Source organism: Panthera uncia, assembly GCF_023721935.1.
Source record: "Panthera uncia isolate 11264 chromosome B2 unlocalized genomic scaffold, Puncia_PCG_1.0 HiC_scaffold_24, whole genome shotgun sequence".
In the NCBI taxonomy this organism is placed as follows: domain Eukaryota; kingdom Metazoa; phylum Chordata; class Mammalia; order Carnivora; family Felidae; genus Panthera; species Panthera uncia.
In genome coordinates, this window is record NW_026057580.1 from 67,411,973 (window position 1) to 67,438,356 (window position 26,384).

The following is a 26,384-nucleotide window of genomic DNA, read 5'->3' on the forward strand; positions in this document are numbered from 1 at the left end:
GGTTTCTTTTGCAGTCTCAAAAGCCAACTTGCAAGAAAAGGATACAGAAATAGAAGCAGACGAAGTCTTTTGGAATACAAGGATCGTACCGATTTTGCATGAATTAGAAAAGGGTAAAAAAAAAAAGTTTGTTTTAAATTGAGAATATCTGTAGTTATTTATATGTTCCCCATTGCACTGTTATTTTTAGTATGCTTTGACTACCATTTCTGTGAACATGTTCAAAAACAAATGGAGTTATCTCTTTATTCACCTAATAATGTATATATGAAGTACATGCAAACCTAATTTTTAGTGACTAAAAATTACACTTTAAATGCTGGAAGAGAGCTTACTTCTAAAATCCCGCATGGAATATAAATGAATTCATCACCTTCTATCCGCCCAAGGAAATGCTGGTTTGAACTCTCCAGGGTGACAGTTAATACATGAAAGTGAAAGATTAAAACAGATTTCAGGCCCCTGAAACTTTACTAAGTCTCATAGACTGGCATCTGTGGCAGGTGTGCCGATGGTTTTCTAGATCCAAAGGTGTATTTCCTACTCTTGTAAGGCTCCCACACCTGTTGGAAATGCCACTCAGAGCTGGAAGCAACCTGGAGTGCGCCCAGCCCTCATACTCTGAAGTGTCCCAGCAGTAAAGGCCGGTGATCAGTGGGTCTCTGCAAAAGGTGACCTGTGGAAAGGTTGTCAGGAGAATGACCCCTGCGTCTCTCCTTCGCGGCTCTTTAGGGATTCCATTTCTGTAGTGAAAATGGGCTCCCTCTGGAGCTGTAGTCACGGCTCCGGGCTAAGCTCAGCAACTGGCACACACACACAGTAGGCCCTCACCAGGCATTGTGGAATGAGTGCTCCATGGAGGAGCAAACCGCAGGATAGCCTTGGGAAGAGGACCTCAGAGAAGCAGGGTAAGTAAGTCCTCCCCAGCAAGCAACGAAGTCATGTAAAAGACCTACTTCCCAAAAGGTTCGAATGGCCTCACGGCTCCTTGGCTCCCTGTTGTACTTGGCTGTGTTTGTGGTTCATGCGGGAGCCCTGGGCAGGGTTTCTGGCTCCGGTGTTGCTACTAACTAAGCCTGTGGCTGTGGGGGAACCACCTAATCTCTGCACGGCAGTGTTCTCATGCCAGGTGATGGTGGGTTAGACTGGACCATCATCTCTGTCCACTGCAGCTCAAAACCTCTGAGTGATGACTTTCCTCCCTCTGCAGCTACTAATTTTCACCCTCAGATTAGCGAGCCAGCCTAAGTTTGGGCCCTTTATTTTAGGAGATGTGTGCAAAAACTAGTGACAAGAGCAATCGGTCTGGGCAAAGGTTAAAAAAGGAGAACATGCTAGGGAGAGCACAGTAGGAAGAGTGGCCTGTGGCATGAAGGCCTGTCTCAGAGGAAGTCTTCAGTCTGAAAGATTTTACGAGAGTTCTGAGAACACCAACAGAGAAAATTGAACTGGAGTTTGGGATTTGAAATGTGGGTGAATCTGCCTTCTCGGAGGATTGTTGGCCCTGAAGTATGGCATCTCTCCCTCTCCCATATGCAACTTTAAGAATAGTACATGGGGGAAGGACTGGGTTACTTGAGCTTTTGAGCGTCTTTCTTTCTTCCTTCCCCTTCCTTCCATCCTTCCTTGCTTCCTTCCTTCCTTCCTTCCTTCCTCTCTCTCCTCCTTGCCCTCTCCCCCTCCCTCCCTCCCTCCTCCTCTCTCTCTTTCTTCTTCCCTCCCCTTTCCTCCTCTCCCCTCCTCTTCCCTTCCTTCCCTTCCTTTAATTCTTATTTTCCTTTTTATTTTTCCATAATTTCAGAGTTATAGAAAAGTTTCAAGAATAGTACAAAGAAATCCTATATGCCCTTACCTCAGATTTCCCAAATATAAATGTTTTACCACATTTACTTCATTATTTTCTTTCTCTCTTATCCCCCCCCCCCTTTTGCTCTCTTTTTCTTGGTATCTCCCCCCACCACACACACATAGGCATTTTTTTTTCCTTTTTTGAACCATTTGAGAACAAATTGTCAACACGATGTCCCATATCCCTAGGACTCTGGCACACATTTTAAGAAACAAGGACATTCTGTTTCATATCTGCAAATTATCCTACAATGCTATACAAACCATATTCAGATTTTTCCAGTTACCCTAATAATTTCCTTTATAGAAAAAGAAAATCCCGGATCATAAGTTCAAGTTATTTGTCATATCTCTTTCATGATCTTGACATATTTGCCAATTATGTTATAGACTGCCCCCACAAGCTAGTTTTCTCTGGTATTTTCTCACAGTTAGACCCAGACTAGGCATTTGGGGAAGGTGTGTGGCATGAGTACTGCTGTGTCCTTCTCAGTGCATCATAGCAGAAGGCACATGATGCTGATCCGGTCCATTACTGGGGATATGAACTTTGATCACTTGGGGAAGGTGGCATCTAGGTTTTCCACTGTGAAGTTACTGTTTTCTCCTTTGCAATTAATAAGTATCTCATGGGGGAGGAGTTACTTTGAGGCTACATTGCTTTCTGTTACTTATCAAACTTTCACCCACTAGCTTCAGCCCTTTGAGAATCTTGAAAGCTCTTAAGTTCAAGTTGTCTTTTGAGGCTATATGACATTTATTACAAACCAACTGGTGTAAAGTTAATTTGATCAACAGTTTAAAATTTGACCCGTGAGCCTTTCCTTTTTAACTTATTTTAAGCTAAAACAGCTATTCCTAGTTGAATGCACGATGCTGAAGAGTTTGCAGAGGGAAGTATTAGACAAATGCCTTGAGGTCTACCCACTACCAGAGAGTGGTCCACGGCCTGGGCTTGGGGTTTGTGAAGAAACTGCCAGTAACAGAAGAATCAAACAACAAAACAAAAGCGTTCTTACAATGGAGCTCAGGTTTTCCCCTTTATTTAAAGTTAGTCTAAGTCATTTCCCAAAAATTCATTTATTTAAGTGCATAACTGAAAGGCATTGAAGGTTACTGAGCTATTGAGGTTTAAAATTTTTTCTTAGATGTTATTGTTGAAAAGAGCTAAAAATGGCCTGAGTCATTTCCTTCTTCAGGCACACACTTCCTCTATGTGGGCTTTTAAGAGCACATTATGGTATTTATTTAAGATTGGTTTCCTAATTTTAAATTCTGTGATGGAATCTACCAGATAATATTTTTCAACTGAATATCTTAGACCTTGGATTCTTATATTTCCCCTCATATTCCATTTTGTGTGGTAATTTTCTTCCTTTATGCCTATTGGTATGGATACCACTTTCAAAAATTGTTGCCCTCAGACTTCTAACTATAAAACAAGATGTTCTAGGTTTCTCCTATTTTCCAACTAATGCCTTTTTTTTTTTTTACTCTCCCCTCTCTTGTAATAACCACCTGTAAATAATGGTGGGTGAGGTGACATTTTGAGATTTTGTTCCATTTGAGCCCTCTTTTCTCAGATAATGAGCATTGTTCTCAGAGAAAAACATTGATCATTGTTTTCATCAACAGATATATTAGAAAGCCAGTATATATGAAACTATGTTATAGATTGTCAGTACAGTATTCTCATTGTACCATGCTCTGTTGATGCAAAGATATGTACAGTATTCTCATTGTACCATGCTCTGTTTGATACAAATATACAAAGACACAATTTCTACTCACTTAACATGGCATCTGTTTGAGAGCACTGGGCATATAACACAACACTCGTGTGTATGTGAAAAAAAAAAAAAAAACAACAGGCTACAGAGTAATGTTTGTTGAATGTAGAAGGCTGCGACTTTTCTGGAGGAGCCAGAATATAAACAGAGCCTTAAAGGACCAAAATCAGTAGGAATGAAGATGAGGAGAATATTCTAGGCCAGTGGAACTATGCCACAAAGGGTTGGAGGCAGAGACACAATGCTGTGCTTCGCTGAGACTGAACCAACCAAGCACTGTGAGGTGGAAAGCATTTGGAACAAAGCAGACCCAACTGGAATAGGTGCAATTCATTCTTTACTGCACTCTTTGAAAGACTGTGTGTTCTAGATAAGCTGACCGATGAGTAAATAAGTCAACATTATAGGGGGTGGATCAACAAAAAGGAAAAAAAAAGCAGGTAGATGGAAATTACAAGAAAAGGGGAAAAAAACATTCAGGAATTTGAAGATGTTCTGGGAAATAACAATGGGGTTTTACTTACACTGTGTTTGACACACTTGAAAGCTTGACCTTAATTAGTAAGTGCCGCTTTACTCTCTTTGCTCTGACAGAAGAAAACATTGAAACAATTTGTGCTGCTTGCACACAACTTCATCACGCTTTAGCGGAAGGAAACATGCTTGGAAATAAGTTTAAGAGAAGAAGTATTCTCCTGAAGACCCTATATAAACTAGTTGATATTGGTTCAGACTTGCTCAGCCTTAAACTTGCAAAACTTATTCTAGCAGTAAGTTTTTCTTTCCTCTGGTCTAGTAGACTGTAGCACTTAAAAGTTTTATCTCTTTGTTTGTAAATATTACAAAGAAGATTAGAAATGCAGTGTGTTCATTTAGAAGCTTGAAAAGAAATTAAGGTAATAAGTTGACATCTCAGAATTTGGGAAGTACTATCTAAGGAACTAAGGCTGAGTACGTGGAAAATGCTCAAATAAATGCTTACATTTGGACTGTGGCTAAGCTTCAAAAAAAGGTGACAATAGGCAAATACATGCAAAACAGCTTGTCAAGTAACTTGAGATCAGTATCGGAGCATGCAGGCTGTGGTTTCTGCCCCATGGTTTCTGCTCGGTGCTTGATTCTGCTACATGATTTAATAAATAACTTAGGATAATGTGGGCCATGGACACAATGGCCAGGTGCTTTATGAACCAGTATGAAACAGAGAAACAGCTGCATGTGGTCATGGGAAGGTGGTAACAGAAGGCTCCCGTGAGGTGTTAGAAGAAAAGGCCAGACACCAAATAAAAGTCTGTAGAAACTCTGTCTCGAACAAAATGATATCATTGTTTGAGGGGAACGCTTTGTTGCCACAGCCATAAACAGTTGGAAACAAAAGATAAGACACAGTTATTATAGAATGTTCTAAAAGAGCCGCTAAAACAAATGAATGAAGCTTTGTTGACCTAGTTTCATAAAAGTGATAGCTATTATGTTAACACCCATAATTCATATAATTTAAAATCTGAAAGTACACAGGGAAGGTAAGCATTGGCATACTTACTCAGAGTTTAGTAAGAGTGCCCACTGTTCCTTAGTTTGATGTCTTTGATGAAGCAGAATATTCTGACTACGTACTCTATGTAATTTTTTGAAGAAGCTACATTCTTATTCAGCTGTCATCAAAAACTATTCACCCTCTTGTAAAAAAAAAAAAAAACAAACTGTAATATGTGACTCAGAAAGTAGCATTTCTTTGAAATAGTGATTTCAGCAGTATTTTAATCCCCTCATTGAGGATAACTGGTCAATCAGTTTTAATGAAACAAAAAGAGCATAAGCCACAGAGATAGTTCAAGTCAAAAGTTGTAGGTAGACTATATATGTTAGCTAACTGGAATTTAAACATAAGCTTGAAAAAGAAAAGAAAAAGTTGTAGGTAGAGGCAAAAAGATATCTGCCTGCTTACCCTGTTTCCTCTCTGACCCTGGGTTTGGGGTACTCCCTTGGCCCAGGAGAGCCCCTGTGAGCTGGAAGCCTCTACAGTGTAGCTGCCCCAAGATGCCAGCTGCTGAGGGATTGACTGCCTTTGGTTTTTCATCTGGATCCTAGACGTTTTGCTCCAAACCAAGCCAAAAATTAGAGAGAGGAGGAGGAAAATGCCACAAATTAATCAGTGCTTTGCCGAGAAAATATCATTTTGGTTATAAAAGGTGCCATTCAAATTAATTATACACATGACACCATTTATTTTAGGGTAAAGGGCTAAGTGATTGCCAGGCAGCGATCGCGTTCTGAACTAAATTTGATTAGATAAGGCTCTCTCTGTGACATTGACTGCCTTGCTGAATCAGAGTCAAGACTGGCTAGGCTGCACTCCAGAGTGCAGAGATGGGCAGGTTGTTCCTTCTGATTAACTATAGAACCAGGTCAGGAGGGACTTCCAAGGCCATCAATCCCAACTTCCCATCTGCTACCTGAATCTCCCCTAATGTTCCAAGCAAGACACTGTTTTGCATGGGCCTTGGTGCTGGGATTCTATGTAAGTTTTAAAAAGGCCACATCATAAAAAGCTGTTGAAAAAGCAAATAATAGTAATAATAAAGATATATGGAACCAAGATGTTTTTAATATCTTCTCTAGCGTCTGCCAATATTTTACCTACCAGTGTAGTATTACAATTCAGACATTTAAAATTATTTATAGTTAAAAAAAACTTGGTGAGCATAATGTCAGTGTTTCTGATTTCTTGCCTTTTTTTTTCTTTTTGGTTAAGTAAGTTGGGGGGTTTGCCAGACAGCGATTTTAATTTTAACCTTTGTGTCAAAAGATCTTTCTGGAGCGCCTGGGTGGCTCAGTCGGTTAAGCGTCTGACTTTGACTCAGGTCACGATCTCGCGGTCCGTGAGTTCGAGCCCCGCGTCGGGCTCAGGGCTGATGGCTCAGAGCCTGGAGCCTGCTTCCAATTCTGTGTCTCCCTCTCTCTCTGCCCCTCCCCCGCTCATGCTCTGTCTCTGTCTCAAAAATAAATAAACGTTAAAAAAAAATTAAAAAAAAAGATCTTTCAAAAATTTATCAGTCTACATTAAGAGATTTTTTAGGGGCACCTGGGTGGCTCAGGTTAAGTGAATTGGTTAAGTGTTTGACTTTGGCTCAGGTCATGATCTCATGGTTCGTGGGTTCGAGCCCTGCATCAGGCTCTGCATTGACAGCACAGAGCCTGCTTGGGATTCTCTCTCTCCCTGTCTCTCTCTCTCTCTCTCTCTCTGCCCCTCCCCCACCCCCAAAATAAATAAATAAACTTTTAAAAAAAGATATTTTTTAGTACAAATGTATACACAATGAATGCAGCTATATTCAGGAGGGGGGAAAATCTAGTTCTCTGTACAGGGGGGAGAAACAGAAAAAAAACAAAAACCAAAAAACACCAATATGTCAACAGTGATTATGCATAGTAAGTAGAATTATAAGTGTTTTTAAACTTCTCTTTAATTTTCCAAATTTGCTTTATAGAGAAAAGACTGCAGTCTTGAATGTAAGAAATAAACTACCCACTGTAAGAACTTACTTTGTGCCAGGGGCCCTTGACCCTGGGGATACAAGTGAATGAAGTAGCCTCTGCCTTCCTGGCTGGCACTGTGGCAGGAGAGATTCTGCTAAACGCAGAAAATGCCCAACGGGGAGGATGAGTACTGGGGGCCAAGTGCACCGCACAGGAAAGGGGATGGACAGTGTGGGGGAAAGAGCTGTTTCACGTGAGGTTGTCTGTGCTCCTTGCATGCATCTTAAGATTACTTTTTCATGCCCCAGAGTCATAATTTTACAGTGATCAAAAGAGAAGGTATAGGAATGCACTTTGAAAGTAATTTGACCTTAGAGCAGACTTGGAAATTGTAGACTGACTGTTTGTTTGATTGATTGATTTTTTTAATGAAAACCCTGACATGAGTTGTTGTAATTTTTCCTCTGTCAGTTTTCACTAAAAATGTAAGACTTGGGTGGGGGGAGGGGGGTGAGGTTAGTTGTATTCATTCATTCATTCATTCATTCATCAAGTGTTATGTTATTTTTAAGATTATTTATTTATTTTGAGAGGTGGGGAGGGGCAGGGAGAGAGAGAATCCCAAGTAGTCTCCGCACTGTTAGTGTGGGGCCCCGCGCAGGGCTCCAACTCACCACCCACGAGATCATGACCTGACCGGAAATCAAGAGTCAGACGTTTAACTAAGCCACCAAGGCGCCCCTATTCAACAAGTTTTATTAAGTACACAACACGTGCTACATATCACAGTGTCATAGGGGACTGTTAACTGATTAAAATATATTCCCCTTGTTGTGATGAGCACTGGGTGCTATATATAAGTGATGAATTGGTAAATTCTACACCTGAAACCAATTTTATCAAATTTGTTAACTAGAATTTAATTCAAACCTTAAAATATATTCCCAAATATCAAGGACAATATATATTTCCATTGATTTAGAATTTCTTTCTATTTTCTTTAATCAGTTTATTTTCTCAGTTTTAAAATAATTTTTTAAACACCTAAGCATTACAATTTTTTGTTTAATTTCCATTTCCTTTTTCCTCCTGAGAACAGAAGGAATCCCCATCCTGCCATGTGTTAACAGTTTGTGAGGCTTCCACAAGGGAGCTTCTCAGACTTGCATGTGCACTGGATCCCTGGGCAGCTTGTTAAAATGCAGATTCTGATTCAGCAGCCGCTGGGTGGGGACTATGAGTCTGCACTTCTAATACTCACCCAGATTCCTCAGGTGCCAGATGGAAATGACAACACCTAAAGTGCAAGGTGGCTCGGAGGTAACATGTGGAGGGGCCCAGTGCAGGGAGGTGCATGGAGGCCACTCTCTGGATAAATGCTTCCATCCCTCTGCCCGTCCGGCACGGGGCTGGCCATGTTCGTCCTTGTGCTTCAACAGTGAACAGCACTGTGCTTGATACACGGTAGGAGCCCATTAGTATTTGCGGATCAAGCACAGAATGAATCTTTAAAAACATGTCTGACAAATCCCATTATCTTTTTTTTAACGAACTGACGTTGAAGATAATTTTAAGGATACTTTTTAATGATAAAATAATGACCCATATGCCATCCTTTTCACACAGATATTTATTTAGATGACCTCATTCCTACTGACATCTTTTACATTCTTGCAATGAGGGCACATAATATCTCCATTTTACAGTAGGTTATAAATGTCTTTTTTTAACATTGTGTTCACAGTTACACTTTTTATGACTGCTTAATATGAGTAGTATTGATGTTCCACAGTTTATTAAACTATTTCCTAATATCACTTAGGATGTTTTTTATTTTTAATTTTCACTACTTTAGAGAGACATACAGCTGATTGAGACCATTTGATGTAGTTAGTCCCCCTCTACTGTGCTTATTTGACGTATACTTTATTTCCCCTGTGCTTAATTTACTTGAATATTTTTCTATGATTTAGAAGGTAATTTTAAGCTTTGAACATCACACGCCATTATCTCAAAGCATTACAGGAATAGCCTTAAAAATGAATATATAGGTACTATCTAATCAAAGAGTATTACTTTTTTGGTTTTCTTTTATTTAAATGATAAGAATTGTACTTTCCCCCGTCTAGGTATTCTTTTCTAAGTTAATTCGATCTGAATTTTGGCATCTGTGTTCCTTTACTCTTGTATGTCACAGCAATCGCCCCATTTAGTTAAGTTTTCAACATCCTCCCCGCTTTTATCCTCACATACTCTTTAAAAAGTAACTAATAACCACACGTGTAAGGATGAGACTTTATGAACTGAGAAATAAAGGCTTATCACTGAAGCATGCTTACGCTGAAGATCATTTATATTGTATTTACCATAAATGAGTTACTTAAATACTATAGTTGGCAAGTTTGTAGCCTAAACTTAGAATTCTTCTTTACATTTTAAAAATACTCCTACAGGGGCGCCTGGGTGGCGCAGTCGGTTAAGCGTCCGACTTCAGCCAGGTCACGATCTCGCGGTCCGTGAGTTCGAGCCCCGCGTCAGGCTCTGGGCTGATGGCTCGGAGCCTGGAGCCTGTTTCCGATTCTGTGTCTCCCTCTCTCTCTGCCCCTTCCCCGTTCATGCTCTGGCTCTCTCTGTCCCAAAAATAAATAAAAAACGTTGAAAAAAAATTAAAAATACTCCTACAGCACTTTTAAAATAGATGTGCGTGTTAAAAAATTACGGCGCGTCTTTATTTCCCTCTGCAATAAAAACATAAGTGTTTCCTTTCTCCGCAGCTTAAAGTGAGTAGAAAGAATCTTCTTAATGTCTGCAAACTTATATTCAAAATTAGCAGAAGTGAGAAGAATGACTCTCTGATTGAAAATGACAGCATTCTGGGTGAGTATCACTCAGCACCACCACCGAGTGAATGTCGCACTTGAGTGAATGAGGAGTTTGGGGAGCAAAGTTCTCACTAATGGTGGCCAGAATATCTTTATTTTCTACTAATTCCAGAAGTGATGCGATGCCTATTGTTGCTCTGTCCGTCTCTGTGTTTTCCATATTCCTTTGAATGTATCCTCGTTAGCTATTTGTTTTCAATGTCTGTAGTAACATCATGTGACTATCAAGTGTTGCCTATTTAAAAATTCATCTCCTGGTCTTGGATTGACTGTCAGACAAAATACGCTTAATGGTATTTAACATAATTGAAATTTTTGGTCTTTTGATGTAGTAGAAATGACAAAAACTTGGAAGACAAACTGGAAGACAGGTGTTGTAGGCGTTTGACATCAAAGTGTCTCAAATGTGTTTCAAATATGTAGGTAGAGAAATTTTATTGCCCTGTAGCTAGCTACATAACGTTTAAATAGCTAATAATGTTTAAATCTTAAACATTAAATAATTAAGATGCTTCAGTAGTTATCTAAATAGAAATCTTTTATGAATTAGTATTGCTGATCTAAGGGAAGGCAGCGGAGTTCTTTTTTTGCAACATAGGATAAATGACCTCTTTTTTTGACCTCAGCAGACAGTTTTTGAGAGAGACAGAGACGGAATGTGAGTGGGTTAGGGGCAGAGAGAGAGGGGGACACAGAATCCGAAGCAGGTTCCAGGCTCCAAGCTGTCAGCACAGAGCCTGATGCGGGGCCCGAACTCATGAGCTGTGAGATCATGACCTGAGCCTAAGTCAGATGCTCAACCGACTGAGCCACCCAGGTGCCCCAAGAACATGTTCTTATTTATATATTAATTATCCCATCCTTTTGCTGTCACTGTTATTACAGAGATTTGTCTTTGCTACATGTAAGCTTTCCTCTTTACACCACATGAGTAACCCTTAACAAGCATCTGTATGTAGGTTCTCACTAACATTTTAGAAATTATATTTGGTGTTCACATGCAAGTGCTTTAAAATGTCTCTCTCGGGGCGCCTGGGTGGCTCAGTCGGTTGGGCGTCTGACTTCGGCTCAGGTCATGATCTCGCGGTCCATGAGTTCGAGCCCCGTGTCGGGCTCTGGGCTGATGGCTCAGAGCCTGGAGCCTGCTTCCGATTCTGTGTCTCCCTCTCTCTCTGCCCCTCCCCTGTTCATGCTCTGTCTCTCTCTGTCTCAAAAATAAATAAAATGTTAAAAAAATAAAATAAAAAAAAAAAAGTCTCTCTCCAGCTGTTATACATTTGTCATAATTCATCTTCTTGACAGAATCATTACTGGAGGTCCTGAGAAATGAAGACCTGCACACTAACACTGAAGCTTTTTTATACTGTATGGGGGCTATCAAATTCATTTCTGGAAACCCAGGATTTCTCGATGAAATGATCAGCAAAGGTGCTGTGGAAATATTGGTGAATTTGATAAAGCAAATCAATGAGAACACCAGGAAATGTGGCACATGTCTGCCTAACTCAGGCCACTTGTTAGTCCAAGTGAGTATTTTACTTGAAAAGGTTATATGTGTAAAATTAGTTTTTATGTTACCTAACACTAGTTACCTGCCAGGTGTAACAGGTAACAGGGGGGCTGTTACCTAGTCAGCTGGGGGTGCCTGGCCTTGGGGTTCAAGAACAGCAGCCACTGCTCCACCTCTGCCCCCGTGTGTGCCCATTTTCCCTGGAAAGGCCACTCCATGGCTTTTCACCAAACAGCTCTCTGTGGCTTTGAAATCCATTTCCGATACCCTGCAGAGAAAGTAGGCCTGAGACAATAAAAAGTAGCCTCTCTCTGCAAAACAATTGCATGCTCTTACCAGAATTTTAACATGCAGAGTTTTAACTCTTAGAGCTTCAAAGACTGAAGATTGTTCATGGTAGCTAATGTCATGGATCTCGTACCTCCAGTAAAAAGCAGAAGTTAACAATACAGGGGTGTGGAGATGACCCACAGGCCTGAGACTATAAGCATGAAGGTTAGCAAAACTAGATCTGTTTAACATGACCGGGGGCAAGAGAAAAGAGATTGGTTCCGTGTTAGTTTTACTACTTCTTTTGTGGCAGATTAAATTTCATAGTTAAATTATTTTCATTGGAGATGCTTCAGCTCTCATGTTCATTTTTAGATGGGATTTTACTTTTTAATAGGATTTGTATATCAGATAATAGCATCTTTGATGTAATACTTCATGAGATTTGAAATGCGCCTGCCAATTAATGAGGATTGATTGAGCACTCAGGGTGCTGGCAGCTTTGGGGAAAGTGTGTTAAAAATTAGATTTGAGCCCTGCCTTAAAGATGCTTAAAGTGTTTATGATGATCATTAATTTTGGACTTTGTGGTCTGTCTCCATTTTGAAAAAAGATTATGAAAACCCCTTTTAGTCGTGAATGATGCAGAATTATATGGGATGAGCCATCTTTTGTCTAGGGAGGCTTAGAAACATTATTTTCTTACTGCCAGTGTTATTGAGTTATTCAAACGTTTTCCTCAATGAAAATAATTACTTTGGTTATATAATTATATTTCCTTATTAAAATGCAAAAAAAGTATAAGGAAGAGTGTAAAATTGCCTGAAATATTTTTACACTGAGATAATACACCTCCAGCATTTTATCAAACATTTTCCCATGCATTTTATGTATATGTACTTACATATGCATAATTTCATATAATTCTTACGTTTTTATCATGAACCATCTTATTTTTAATAGCTATTCTCACTTATTTTCCCTTATTTTCCATTACCCTCTTCCTTCCTCATTTCTCCTGTTCCAACCAGTTATTGTCCACACTGATGTGCTCAGCACCTTTTAATGCAATCATAGGTTTTCAAAAATGGGATATTCTATGCACTTCTCTGTTCTCATTTAACAGTACATTGTAAGAACCCCTTGGAGACTTATTTTACTTTTTTTTTAATGACTGCACAATATTCTGTGATAAGGATGTACCTCAGATTCCGAACTGTTCTCCTTTTGGGATATTTACTCTTTTTAATTTTTATGCAATGGCTTTTAGAATTCTTGTCTGATTAAAAAAATCTCTTTCCAACCCATTTATATACACATATATAAATATATATGTAAATATACTATACTATAATATATGTTGTAATATACAACAAAATAAAATATATGCAAATTTATATGTTTATTTATATTTATATTTATTTATATACTTATATATGTTAAAATATATACTATATAGAAGTAGGATCAGTTGGTATAAAGGAACATTGACCGTTTTTCAGAATATTTATGTATTTATTTTGAGGAGGGGGAGGGGCAGAAAGGAGGGAGAGAGACAATCCCAAGCAGGCTCCAGGCTGTTAGCGCAGAGCCTGATGTGGGGCTGGAACTCACAAACTGTGAGATCATGACCTGAGCCAAAATCAGTAGTCGGACCCTTAACCAAATGAGCCACCCAGGTGCCCCAAGGAGCACTGAGTATTATTGTAACCTGGATCGCCAGTCCAGAACTAGGACAAGTGTATACCAGTAAGTACAGTGTAATCCCCATGTTCCCCTTCTTTCCCTTCCACCTACACTCAGCATCCTTAGGTTCACTAGGTTAGATGTCTTTTTCCTTTCCTGGCATCCATGCACCCCGCTAGGTGGTGTAACAAGGGGCACTCTAGTAACTTCTTCCTCTCTGCCTGCCACTACTCACCAGGCACTGTCATTGTCCCCAGATCCCTCCTCTGAACCTGTCTAGGATCTGGCATAGCCAGGGCTTACATGCCTGAGGTTTCTCCCTGGAGCACAATCCAGCAGGAGAAAGTGCCACCACCTGAGAATGCACTCCTGCGATGGTCACCAGGCCCCATTCGCACCATCTACACAGTGTCACTCTGTGTGTGTGTGTGTGTGTGTGTGTGTGTGTGTGTTTACAGATCTGGGAGGAAGGAGATCTTGTTTTAGGCTATTTTATCATGGGACCCCCTGAACTAGACATTCCCTCATATTTAATTAAAAGGAAGAAAAGCTGTTGTGTATCATACAGTTGATAAAATGTAAGCAACATGACTTCATTATAGGAGCAGATGAAAATCTCTACTCCTGTGAGTGTGTAACACTGACTGGCTGTTCACTAGCCGGCCCATGTGCAAATTCAACCAAACAGATCTGGCCATGCAGAGAACTGTTTGTTCATACTAGTTTTCAGAACTTGGTAACTCTAGCTCATGAGACATTTTTAAAAAGCAACTTTGTTCAATAGAAAAAATAAGGTGATTACAGTGGCTGTACCAATAAAATGTCTGTAAGCCAGAGAGAACCTGGCAAGACCAAAACGACAAGGGTAGGTAACTGTGACTACAAGGGTAGTCACAGTTGTGACTTCCTCTCTTCTATGACTTTCAACCCGGAAAACCTCAGTAGCTTCAGCACACTTTCTGGGCACCTCCTGTTATAGAACTATAGGTTCTAGCATGTGGCCCAAATGCTGGAGTCATTCGTTTCCCCAAAGCTGCCCTCTTGGGCACCCAGAAGCTGGAGCCTGAAGCTTGTGTAGGATTTGGGAAACTGGCACGAAGGGAATGGGATAAGGTGTGTTTGGGGAATGCCAAGCAGGTAGGCTTGTCCAGAGCCGAGAGGTTCTGTGAGGTTCAGAGGCCACAGCCCTGAGTCTCGAACACCAGGCTATCGAGTGTGGACTTGGAGGAGCCGCTGGAGGTGGGGAGGAGGAGGGGAGATCAGAGTGGCAGAAAGACGAACGTGCACGAGACAATAAATTGGAAAAGACCAAGAAGCTGACAAGCGATGGGAGGGGACTGTGTCAGTCGCACAGACTGGTTGGAGGGCAGAGCTCTCACACACAGCAGCCCCAGTTAAGAGGCATTGCTGCAGTTATTAGGGTCGGGGCAGATTATAATAGAGCTAAAGGGAAGAGGTCAAGGAGTGGGTGTGGAAGGAAGACTCCTCCACAGCATCTGGGCTAAAGCTGCTTACAGGAAAACACGAAGTTCTGAGATCTTGAAGGTTTTCTTTATGTTGTTTCTCACTTGTATATATATATGGAGAGGGAGAGGGATATATGTATGTGTATATATATATATATATATATATATATGTATGTATATATATGTTTATGTTGTTCACTGTGTGGCTGAAATCAAGAGACATTGATTTCACAGGTGTTGCTCTGTGCCAGGCGTGTTCTGGGTGGGGTAAGGAACACAGTTGCCAGTAGGGGCCTACCGTCTGGAGATACCCCGTGTCCAGATAATAGTATTCTGATGCCGCATTCTTCTATCATGGAAATCATGGTATTTACACACGTTCAATGCTGCATTCAGTTCTGCCTACCATGTACTTAATAGCATTTTGAGAGGGTGACTGTAGCTGCTCAGAGGAACCGAGGCATCGCTGCCTGTGTGCCAAGTACAAGTATTAATACAGAACTGGAGATACGACTTTGTAAAATGGCAGGAGTAAAGAAGTTTAAACTGTGTATGTTTACTGAATTCTAGAATGCTAGGATTTCAGGAGAGCCCCCCAAAAGTTGGAAAAAGACAAATATAGGCCAGACAAAAGGCAAGGCCCCCTAAATGCCAGTAGTAAATTGTATCACCCAAGGAGGTGACAGACAGAAATAGGGATTTGTCAATGTTGGTCTTGAATGAATTATCAGGAGGTGTTAGGTTCATGTGTGACTTCTAAAGCCTAGCATTTGGTATAACATGGGAGTGGAGGTAGACTGCTAGAATCACCTCCATCATAAAGTTTGTTGTGGTCTCCATCATACCGCCTTCCTAGGGAATGGGGAAAAGTCTTCTATATATGTCATAATCACAACCAAGCTCTGATGACCCTGGTGTCTTGTCTGTCCTCTTGCGTTTTGAGAACATCATGTACACAGCTGCTTTACTGTAATTGAAGAAATCTCAAGGTATCACATTTATAGTTAGGTAATTTATAGGTATATAATGTAACTATTTTTTAACGGTTTTTTTTTAAGTTTATTTATTTTGAGAGAGAGAGAGAGAACACAAGCCAGGGAGGGGCAGAGAGAGAGGGAGAGAGAAAATCCCAAGAAGGCTCCACACTGTCAGTGCAGAGCCCGACCAGGGCTGGATCTCACCAACTGTGAGACCATGACCTGAACCAAAACCAAAGGTCAGTTGCTTAATGGACTGAGCCACTCAGGAGCCCCTATAATGTAACTGTTAAAACCCAGATTGTCTTGAACTAACATTCCTACTTTTTCTTATTCCTTTCTATTTCCAACCTTTCTGGTTTACAGCTTGACCCATTTGATTTTGAGTTTAATCCATAGAGAAATACATTCTTTCCCTGCTTCAGATACAACATTTTTTACTGTTTTGTGACATCCAGATAACATGGTTCGCTTCCTTCCCCTCTTCTCATGTCCGGCTCACTTCTCTGGCCTCGAAGCCTTCAAGTGTCACCCCAGAGGGTCCTTCACACCCTAGTCACCTCCCTCCTTTGCCCAGTGCATCTCCTGAGTTATCTTCTTCCTTTTTCTCAGAGAAAATTTCTTAGTAATGTTAGTCCTCATGGCCCTCGTCATTCCCTGCTCCATTCCTTCACTTTGGCTTGCGTTTGGGAGAAGGAAAGTGAATTAAACCAAGAGAGATGACTCAGACATTTTGAGCCCGGATGGTTCAGAAAATGATACTATCATCATTAGAAATTAGAGAGTTATACAAGGAACTCATTTGGTGAGAGAAGGAAATTAATTACGTAATTAGTCTTAACTGAAAATTTTAAAGTGCCAGCAGAATAGCCGAGTGGGGCTGTCCAGTAAGCGACTGCAGTTTTGAACGGGTGCTTAGCAGAGAAAGTAAAGCTGAGAAAACAGATTTAGGGCCGTCTGCATGGAGGTGATAGTCGAAGTCAAGAAAGACCAAGGGGAGAGTATAGAAAGTTAGTAGAGGAGGTCAGAGAACAGATTCTATAAAATGGCCACATTTATGGAATGGGGGAAGAAAAGAGAAAATGCAGAGGCCCGGAAACTAAGAAAGGACCGTGTACAGGAGAGTAGAGATCTTAAAAGCACGGACTGGGTTGGTCAGCTCCGGGAAATGCTGTGGAGAGCACCCACGGGAGGGCACGTGTTCTTCTTGTGGAGAAGTTGGAGTAGGCGGGTGCGATGGAGTCATGCTCCAGTGCTCCGTGCTGTCTTGGAAGCTTATAGGAGTTCTTTATCCATGCGTTTTTGTTTTTGTTTTTGTTTTTGTTTAATGAAAAGGTGTTTTGATGTCATTGATTTTTTAAAAACATGTCTAAGCCCCAGAGTAGACTCCCTGCTTTGAGTCATGGGAGTTCACTGCTGTATTCTGTGTGTGGCCCTCCTCCACCCCGTCTTCAAAAGCCTGAAGGTCCATTTGGCTTTGTACCCAGTGCTGGGACAGGGCTGTCTAGTGAAGAGAGCACACGCCTGAGCTGGCCTTTCGTCTCTGACCCTAGCAGCGCTTCTCAGCCTCTGAGCCCCACTTTCCTCGTGTTTAAAGGACCAACGTAACGTGTAGTTGGGAAAATTAATGAGCTAATCAAAGCACTAGAATAGGATATGGCACATAGTTGGTACTCAGCAGAAATTTATTAAATAAAATAAAATCAGAGTTTCGAAAACCTGAAGTTTTAATTGAATAGCAATTTCTTCTGATGAGAAAAAAATTAATCGCAAGAAATTAAGATGATAGAAGTAGATTTCAAATCTTGGATCTTTTTATGTTCTTCCGTCTTTGACAAGCTCTGTGGAGAACCGTGCTGAATAGAAACTAAAATCTGGAAGGGGGTGCTATATTGGCAACGTAGGATTCTGGGTACTTCACGGACCCCAAATTCTCAGAGTCAACTATTCTCTGCTTCAAGGATTTAGGGAATTTAAGTGATGCCTTTGACTGAAGGCTGGAGATTCAGTGAAGCGGTGATTTACATTATGTTAGTAATTAACAACTGTACCTGTAAATCTTGCTTGGGGTCCTTTAAATCTCGTGTTAGTTATATTTAGTCATTTTAAGATGTATTTAGGGAGTTAATTATTATGAGTATGCACACTTAACTAGGAAAGTATGTTAACTCCCTTTCTGTGGCTTACCCTGCCTATGGGAAATCTACCTCTCAGACCATAAAATCAGAACCAAGGCAATAACTTCCACCTGATGGAACCTTGTTCTGGTTATTGGAGGAAATAAACTGCATAGCTATAAAATGAGAGCAAATATTCCCATGATTATATTTCTTAAATTCTTATAATTTTCTTGGAGATTTGATGATTAAGCAGAAATATTTTTAAAGCATCTTTTTTATTTTTTTTGAGTTTTTGTTTGAGTAGGAAGAGGCAAATGAGGTCATTTATTTTCTTATTGTTTTAATTGAGGCATATAATTTACGATCCAATGAAATGCTCAGATCTTATATGTTTGATGAGTTTTTTTATATATAATTTCTTGTCAAACTGGCTTCCATACAACACCCAGTGCTCATCCCAACAAGTGCCCTCCTTAATGCCCATCACCCACTTTCCCCTCTACTCCACCCCCCATCAACCCTTAATTTATTCTCTGTTTTTAAGAGTCTCTTATGGTTTGCCTCCTTCCCTCTCTGTTTATAACTTTTTCCCATTCCCCTCCCCTGATGTTTGATGAGTCAAAAGCATACAGGGGGGTGGGAGGGAGGGGAGGGTGGGTGATGGGTATTGAGGAGGGCACCTTTTGGGATGAGCACTGGGTGTTGTATGGAAACCAATTTGACAATAAACTTCATATATTGAAAAAAAAAAAGCATACAGCCATGTAATCCACACCCCTGTCAAAATTCAGAAGATTTCTATCACCTCAGAAATTTCCTCCCACCTCTTCCCAGCTAATTCCCATTCTCCTACTCATAAAGGGAACCATTTTTCTGATGTCTTTCACCATAGATGAGCTCTACCTATTCTAGAATTTAACAAAAATGGAATATACGGTGTGTGCTCTTTTGTGTCTGGCTTGTTTTCTTTAACTTTTATTTTGAACCAAATATAGGTTCACAAGATGTTGCAAAAATAGTACAGAGGAGTCCTGTGTACCCCTCACCCAGCTTCTCCCAGTGGTGACATTTTACATAACTATCGTACATTATGAAAACCAGGAAATTGAATTGTATAGTACAGTTAACTAGAGTACTATTTCTGGCTCAATTTGCTTCTCAGTATATTGTTTTTGAGATGAAATGAAACTTTTTTTGTCACAATCTTTGGTATTGGCCACTAGGCTTGCTAATTTTGTAATGATGTATTTGTTAGTGAAGAGGGGACCAGCATTTGCTACTTAGGAGGCTTCTTTCCTATAAGGAATACCCAGTATAACTAAAAAACCTAATCAGCCAACTGGCATGGGGGGCGGGGGGGGTGGCAGTCATAGCCCTGGCTCTTCCTCTTCACTTCTCCTCCCTTTCTTGGGAAAGACCTATGAATAGGTAACTCTTGCTCACCTCAGATTCTCCAGGGATTAGCATATCTAAAGATTTGGGGAGGGGTGCCTGGGTGGCTCAGTCGGTTAAGCGTCCGACTTCAGCTCAGGTCATGATCTCATGGCTTGTGAGTTTGAGCCCTGCGTCGGGCTCTGCGCTGACAGCTCAGAGCCTGGAGCCTGCTTCAGATTCTGTGTCTCCCTCTCTCTGCCCCTCCCTGACTCATATTCTGTCTGTCTGTCTCTCAAAAATAAATAAACATTAAAAAAATAAATAAAACAAGTAAAAAGATTTGAGGAGACTCAGAGACCCCAGACATGTAATGTAGTGTCTTGGGTTTGAACCTAGAAATAAGAGAAAAACTAAGGCAGATGGGGATGGGGAGAAAGTTATCATCATGGTTGGAACTTGTAATTTATAGGTGAGGCAGACATATATTCTCAACCTGAATCCCTGAATTAGACCATCACAAGCTGTATCTCCTCAGAAGGAGCAGAGGAGAGCATCCTGTGCTCCCTAGTCAGGAAGTAAGGGATGGAGACGGGTCAGGAGTATTATGCTAGAGAGTATCTCTTCACAAGGAAGGAACATCAAGAGTGGGAAGTAAATATTCCTATGCCTACTGTTTCTGGGAAGAAACATTTATTTCTTTAAAAAAAAATTTTTTTTTAATGTTTACTTATTTTTGAGAGAAAGACAGAGAAAGAGCTTCAGTGGGGAAGGGGCAGAGAGAGAGGGAGACACAGAATCCAAAGCAGGCTTCAGGCTGTAAGCTGTCAGCACAAGAGTCCGACCTGGGGCTCGAACCCACGGGCTGTGAGATCATGACCTGAGCCTAAGTCTGTCACTTAATCAACTGAGCTACCCAGGCACCCCTTAAAAAAATTTTTTTTAATGATGATTTACTTTTGAGACAGAAAGACAGAGTGGGAGTGAGCGAGGGGCAGAGAGAGGGAGACACAGAATCCGAAGCAGGCTCCAGGCTCTGAGCTGTCAGCACAGAGCCTGACGAGGGGCTCAAACCCATGAACCGTGAGATCATAACCTGAACCGAAGTCCAGTGCTTAACCGACTGAGCCACCCAGGCATCTGACATTTGCTTCTTAATTAATGTCATACCTGCTCAGCCTCATCTCTTCATTGTAGACATATCAGTTCTGGCAATAAAGAAATGTCACTAGGGGCGCCTGGGTGGCTCGGTCGGTTAAGCGTTCGACTTCGGCTCTGGTCATGATCTCACGGTCTGTGAGTTCGAGCCCCGCGTTGGGCTCTGTGCTGACGGCTCAGAGCCTGGAGCCTGTTTCAGATTCTGTGTCTCCCTCTCTCTCTGCTCCTCCCCTGTTCATGCTCTGTCTCTCTCTGTCTCAAAAATAAATAAACGTTAAAAAAAAAAAATTAAAAAAAAAAAAGAAATGTCACTAACTTCAACATGTGATTAGGAAAATTGGTGTTATTACTTGGTAGTTCTTGGTATTACATTATCTTTTTCCGATTCATTTTCCTCATTTTACCATATTGACATACTACATAGTTTATACAACATTCAAAATTTCAAGTATGCTGTTACATGTAATAGCTGCAACTAGCAGAATCAGCTACCTCCTCATTTTACCAAAGTAACTGACATAGAGACAGTAAATGGAGAAACAATCACGAACACAGACGAGTGTTAGTCTCTGAGTAAGGCATTGGGTGTTTGAGGAGGACGGAACCACTTCCTGCTGAAGTAGGACACCCATGATAGGAATGTGCCAAGTGGGCTCCATAGCCAGGCACCAAGCAGTATCAAGGATTATGAATTATTATCACCTTCATGTGCATATATCTTAAATCCAATAAAACACTTGGGAATTTGGGTGCTAGTGGTTTCATGTGTAGGTGGCATCATTGATTCCTCTCATCTCAGCCAGAACTGTATTAATCATATATGAGACAGTATGAAACTTCTTGGGTTACCACAGAGGCTCTGGTTTAGGCATATATTGTGGTCGCAATTGGGCACACATCCAAAAAATGAGTGTGCTTTTATTAATAGAGGGAGATGGTTTTGCTGAGGTTGGAAAATGGTGTGGCTTTGGCTCTTAAATCATTTTACACTGTCTGTGGTCTCTGGTGGCTGTGTTTATTCTTTCACATCATCAGCGAGAAGTGAACCATTTTGCAGTTGGCAGTTAAGTCGAGATAAAGCTCGAGGGATTTTGGTTATGGATATTCCAGGTGATTGAGAAATAAAATGAATGCTTTCAGAGATAGCCAAAAGGAGAGGGGGAGACAACAAACAAGGAGTCAGAGCTTAGGATGTTCACCTACCTGGTAGCCGGTGGACTTTCTGAGCCTCAGTTTTCTCATCTGAAAAGTGGGGCTCATAATACCTTTCCTGTCTGCCTTAGGGGGCTGGTGTAGGGAGCAAATGAGATCACGTTCACAGGATAGATTTAAAAACCATAAAGTAAGCTGCTCAAATTCTTTCCACGATAGCATTCAATATAGAAAAATAACTAAAACTGAATCTTGATGCCGATTTTGGTAGAGGAAACATAATAATTTTCAAATTAATGGTGCAGTCTTCAGTTGTGTTGTGTTCAAAAGGTTTCTTTGAAACCTGGTTTTTTTGAAATAGGGAAAAGTGTTTCTCCAAGGAACAATACCATGATTGATGGTGAAGTTCCAGGGCCAGCCAAAAAGCCTGTTGAACTTCTGCTGCACCGCAACGGGAGTTCTGTGGTGGACTGTGATCTGCAAGCCCTTCTGCTCTGGAGCAGTCCTCAGGGTGGAATGCCTTCTAGGGCAGAGGCTGATTAGTCCCCTGGGGGCTGAGGGTTCTGATGGACGAAGGTCCAAAGGGAAGAGAGAAGGCTGTCCTCTCTGGAAATGCACAGTACGTAGAGGCTCAAGTCAACCAAACAGCCCACCCTGCCATGTGCCCCCCTGCCCCTTGCCCCTGCAGGAGAGGCTGCAGGAATGAGGCCCCAGCTGCTGGGCCTATGCTGTCATTCTTTTAATTATTTTTTTTAATGTTTATTCATTTTTGAGAGAGAGAGACAGAGCGTAAGTAGGGGAGGGGCAGAGAGAGAGGGAGACACAGAATCCAAAGCAGGCTCCAGGCTCTGAGCTGTCAGCCCAGAGCCTGACGTGGGGCTCGAACTCACAAACCGTGAGATCATGACCTGAGCCAAAGTCGGACGCTGAACCGACTGAGCCACCCAGGTGCCCTGTGCTGTCATTCTTAAATCCTGTGATGTAAATCAGGAAGGCCTCATATTTTAAGACAATGATGTCTTGTGTTTGCTGAAGTATTTCAATTAATAGTTGAGAACATAATTTGAAATTGATAATTAAGTGCCTATAATGAAAAAGTGCCTATTTGAAAAAAATAGGTGCTTTTGAATTCTAATTTTACTGTACTAAAATGCTGTTTATAAATTATAAAAGCTTCATGAATCATCTCATCACTTCTCCACGTAATCTTTCCCTTTAAAATGCGTCTCCCATGGGGCGCCTGGGTGGCTCAGTTGGTTAGGCGTCCAGCTTCGGCGCAGGTCATGATCTCACGGTTTGTGAGTTCAAGCCCCACGTTGGGCCCTGTGCTGACAGCTGAAAGCCTGGAGCCTGCTTCAGATTCTGTGTCTCCCCCTCTCTCTGCCCCTCCCCCACTCATGCTCTGTCTCAAAATAAATAAACATTTTTAAAAAATTAAAAAAATAAAATAAAATGCATCTCCCAGTGTTGATTACACAGTGAGAACGTTCAGTGCTAGATAGGACAGCTTTGCCAAAGCCATCAAGCATTTTCTTGGAGATTCTGATGGAGGGTGAGGCCTCTTATGAGTACCTCTTATGATCAAGAAATTTGGGGAAACTGGAGAGAAGAAGGTGCCTTAGAAAAAATGAGCACCATAAAGTTGTAGAGTGTAGCTCTGTCATTTTTCAGGAGTAAATTAGTAACGGGAATCACACCAGAATGTTTCTTTCTTGATATATACCAAAAATGTGGGCGATGCCTCAGACATCATCTAACCACTGCTGATAAGCAAGGACGACTAAATTCTTATTAATCATCTTGGGAGATGATCAGTTCTATATTCTTCTCCTTTTTCTTCTTCCCACTGCTTGCCTCGCTGCCCCCATGCAGTTGCACTGTTAGGAGACAGGAAAAAAAGAATCGAAACTCATGTTCTTTGGTTTGCTATTTCTTTGTGAGATGACACCTGGGAACTGCTCCTTTAGAAGCTCAACAGGCATCTGTGTAACCATGTCACTTGGGCTTCTTTTTTATATCCCAAAATAAAACAGAAAAGTACATAAGTAGGGTTAGGAACAATATAAATTACAATGGAAAGTTAAGAGATGGATACACTTCCACGAGCATAAAGCTTGGACTTTGGTGAACTCCTGTTTTAGGGACAGGCCCATTGGGTGGGCTTTCCAGGGGGGATGGAAAACTCATTAGTGATTTCTGCAAATATATCTCTGTTAAAAGTTGGAGCAAGGCTGAGAGTTAAGTGGGTTGACTAGAAATTTGCCTTTAACTGTCACGGCAGTATTTAACTAGACTCTCCTCCCACTGATCTTTTACATTTTTCCCAGAAACAGCCCCTTGTCTGTGCTCGGTGGTCAGCCCCACCCCCACCCAGCAGTGAGATTGGTGGCTCCCTGCCAGCCTCTCAAAATGGGGGGCCTGCCTTGCTTCCTCCCCCTGGTGACCTCCTCCCGATCTGCAGCCCTCAGGGCTTTGAGCTCTGGTTTACCACCAGGCCTCTGTTAATCCCCTGCACTTTTTTGCCAGAGTCTTCTTAAAGGGGAAGGTCCTCCTTTTCTGCTCCCTTGTCCCTTCAGCTCCTTGTCCTCCTTTTCTTCTTTCTCCTCCTCATCTCCTTTTTATCCCCTTCTTCTGTGCTTCATCCTGCCAGCTTTTTGTGGGCTTTTTATTTACTATCTTCATAGTAGAAAGAAGAATAAGAAACCATTTGTATACAAAGGAGCTCACAGTGGGAGAGAGGGTGCATGAAACCGTGGCTTTGCTTCTGTGCTGGGCATGGTGCAGGCATGAACAGGATGGTCTGTTAGCCTAGAGGAGATCGTGACCAGGTGCCGAAAAGTCTGCACAGAAAAGTTTTCCACAGAAAAGTAACCCTGAGCTGGTCCAGGGGATGGGCAGGCTGGAGAAGAGGTGGGAAAGGGATTGAAGAGGCCATTCTGGACTTGTCAAAGGATGTGAGTGTGGTGCAGCATTTGAAAAGAGGAAGGGGGACAAGAGGTGAGCTTGGAGGCGTGAACTACACTGTGAAGAGTGAGCACCCTTAAGATATGCATTGTGCCTGATAGGCCAGCAGAAGTCAGAGGAGGCCTTTGAACAGGGAAGGCTAGAGTTTGAGATGCTTCCTGTGGCCACAGGGAGTCATGTGGAGAGATGAACAAGGCAGGGGAGAGGTTGGAAAGAGCCTGTTGAGAGGTCTGTAGAGTTTGGGAAGGAGGTGACACAGGCTTAAATGGAACCAGCAATCCCGGTGCTGGAAAGAAGAGGAAGAACAGGTGACCCTTAGGTGTGAAGGGGGAAGAGTTTTAGCGCCTAGAAAGGAGCTGCTATAATCAATAAGATGGAATAGAGAATGCACAGAGAACTGGGCCCCCTCCAGGAAGTCCATTTTTCTTTCATCCATTATTTTTTATTCCTCTGCTCCTTTAAAATCACCTTAAAATCTACTTCAGAGATATTGTCTGATTAATTCATGGCTTTCTGATATCCTAACCTTTCTATTTATCCCAGTCTTTCCTTCATAGGTATTCACCCATTCAGTCATTCCATCCACAAATGTTTATTGAAGACCCACTGTGTGCCAGGCACTGGATTTGGACATAGGGGCACAATGATGAAAAGACCGTGCATAGGCCCTCACTAAAGCTTCGAGTATAGAGGAGTGGACAGACAATAAAACATAATACTAAATAACCTAACATTAAACAGCTTGTGGGGGGTGTAAGGTAGGAGATGAAGTTTGAGGGGTTGGTGAGAGTCAGATCATACAGGGCCTTGTAGACCATGGTCTGAAGATGGAATCTTATCCCAGGAGAAGTGGACAAAAAGCTAGTAGGGCTTGTGGTGACAGAAAGCAGAAAGACATGGTTCTGGGATGTCACTGAGGTTGGGGCTTGAACAACCAGGTTGACGGTAGTGGCATAGATTGAGGTGTTACTGTGTATTTTTCAAGTATGTGGCTCATGTTGCACTTAAGTTATTCTACCAGCATCACAGCTAACACACCTGGCAATACTTGATGTCACATCTCACTCAGCTCTGCACACTCCCCACAATGTGACACGTGCAGTACATGGAGAGGCCATGTCACATGTAAACGTGTGCCTCCACTCTTGACTTGGGCCATTGAATCCAAGCTGCGTTTGGGAGTAGAAGAACCTTGAGCTGTCTTAACTTTTTCTAATGAGGTAAGAAAAATGGTCGAGAGAGGGAAAAACTGAGGCCGAAACAAGAAAATAAAAGCTCCTAAGAAAACTGTTCCTTTTGCTGACGGCATCCCTTGCCAGAGGCTGGATGTGGGGAACAAGGGGATGGCAGTAGATCAAGGTGCCCAATCCGTGAAGCCTTAGGGACCAGGGAAGAGGACATGTTTTTGTGCATGATGATTAGAATGCATGTTCCCTGGTGTCTGATGGCCTGGCTTCAGGTCAGGATTCACATGAGCATCTGAGCTCTTTGGACTCTGAGTTGGGAAAGCTTGTGAGTCATTCCTCGGGTTGATGTAAACAGCGGTGCTTGAGTGAGTGCCTGGGCTGTCTCTGGAGAAGGAGAACAGATAGAGCCAGGGTCTGATGATGAGAATTTTCCATTTTATGGTGGTGATGGCCTGGAAAGCCTAGAATGATTTATTAGCCTTCACACAAGACCATTCCTTAGCTTAGGAGACTATATTGTATA

The 26,384-nt window shown here is 41.6% G+C and overlaps 1 protein-coding gene across 4 annotated transcripts in view; it reads left to right on the forward strand.

Annotated features, from left to right (window-relative positions):
• ARMC2 (armadillo repeat containing 2) overlaps positions 1–26,384 on the forward strand; it is a 131,109-nt gene that overhangs the window by 43,128 nt on the left and 61,597 nt on the right. For all 4 annotated transcript variants that reach the window (XM_049654111.1, XM_049654112.1, XM_049654110.1 and 1 more), the window contains 4 exons: positions 15–113; positions 4,233–4,408; positions 9,893–9,995; positions 11,303–11,526. In XM_049654111.1, coding sequence (XP_049510068.1) covers positions 15–113; positions 4,233–4,408; positions 9,893–9,995; positions 11,303–11,526 — 602 coding nt within the window. The remainder of the gene's footprint in view (positions 1–14; positions 114–4,232; positions 4,409–9,892; positions 9,996–11,302; positions 11,527–26,384) is intronic.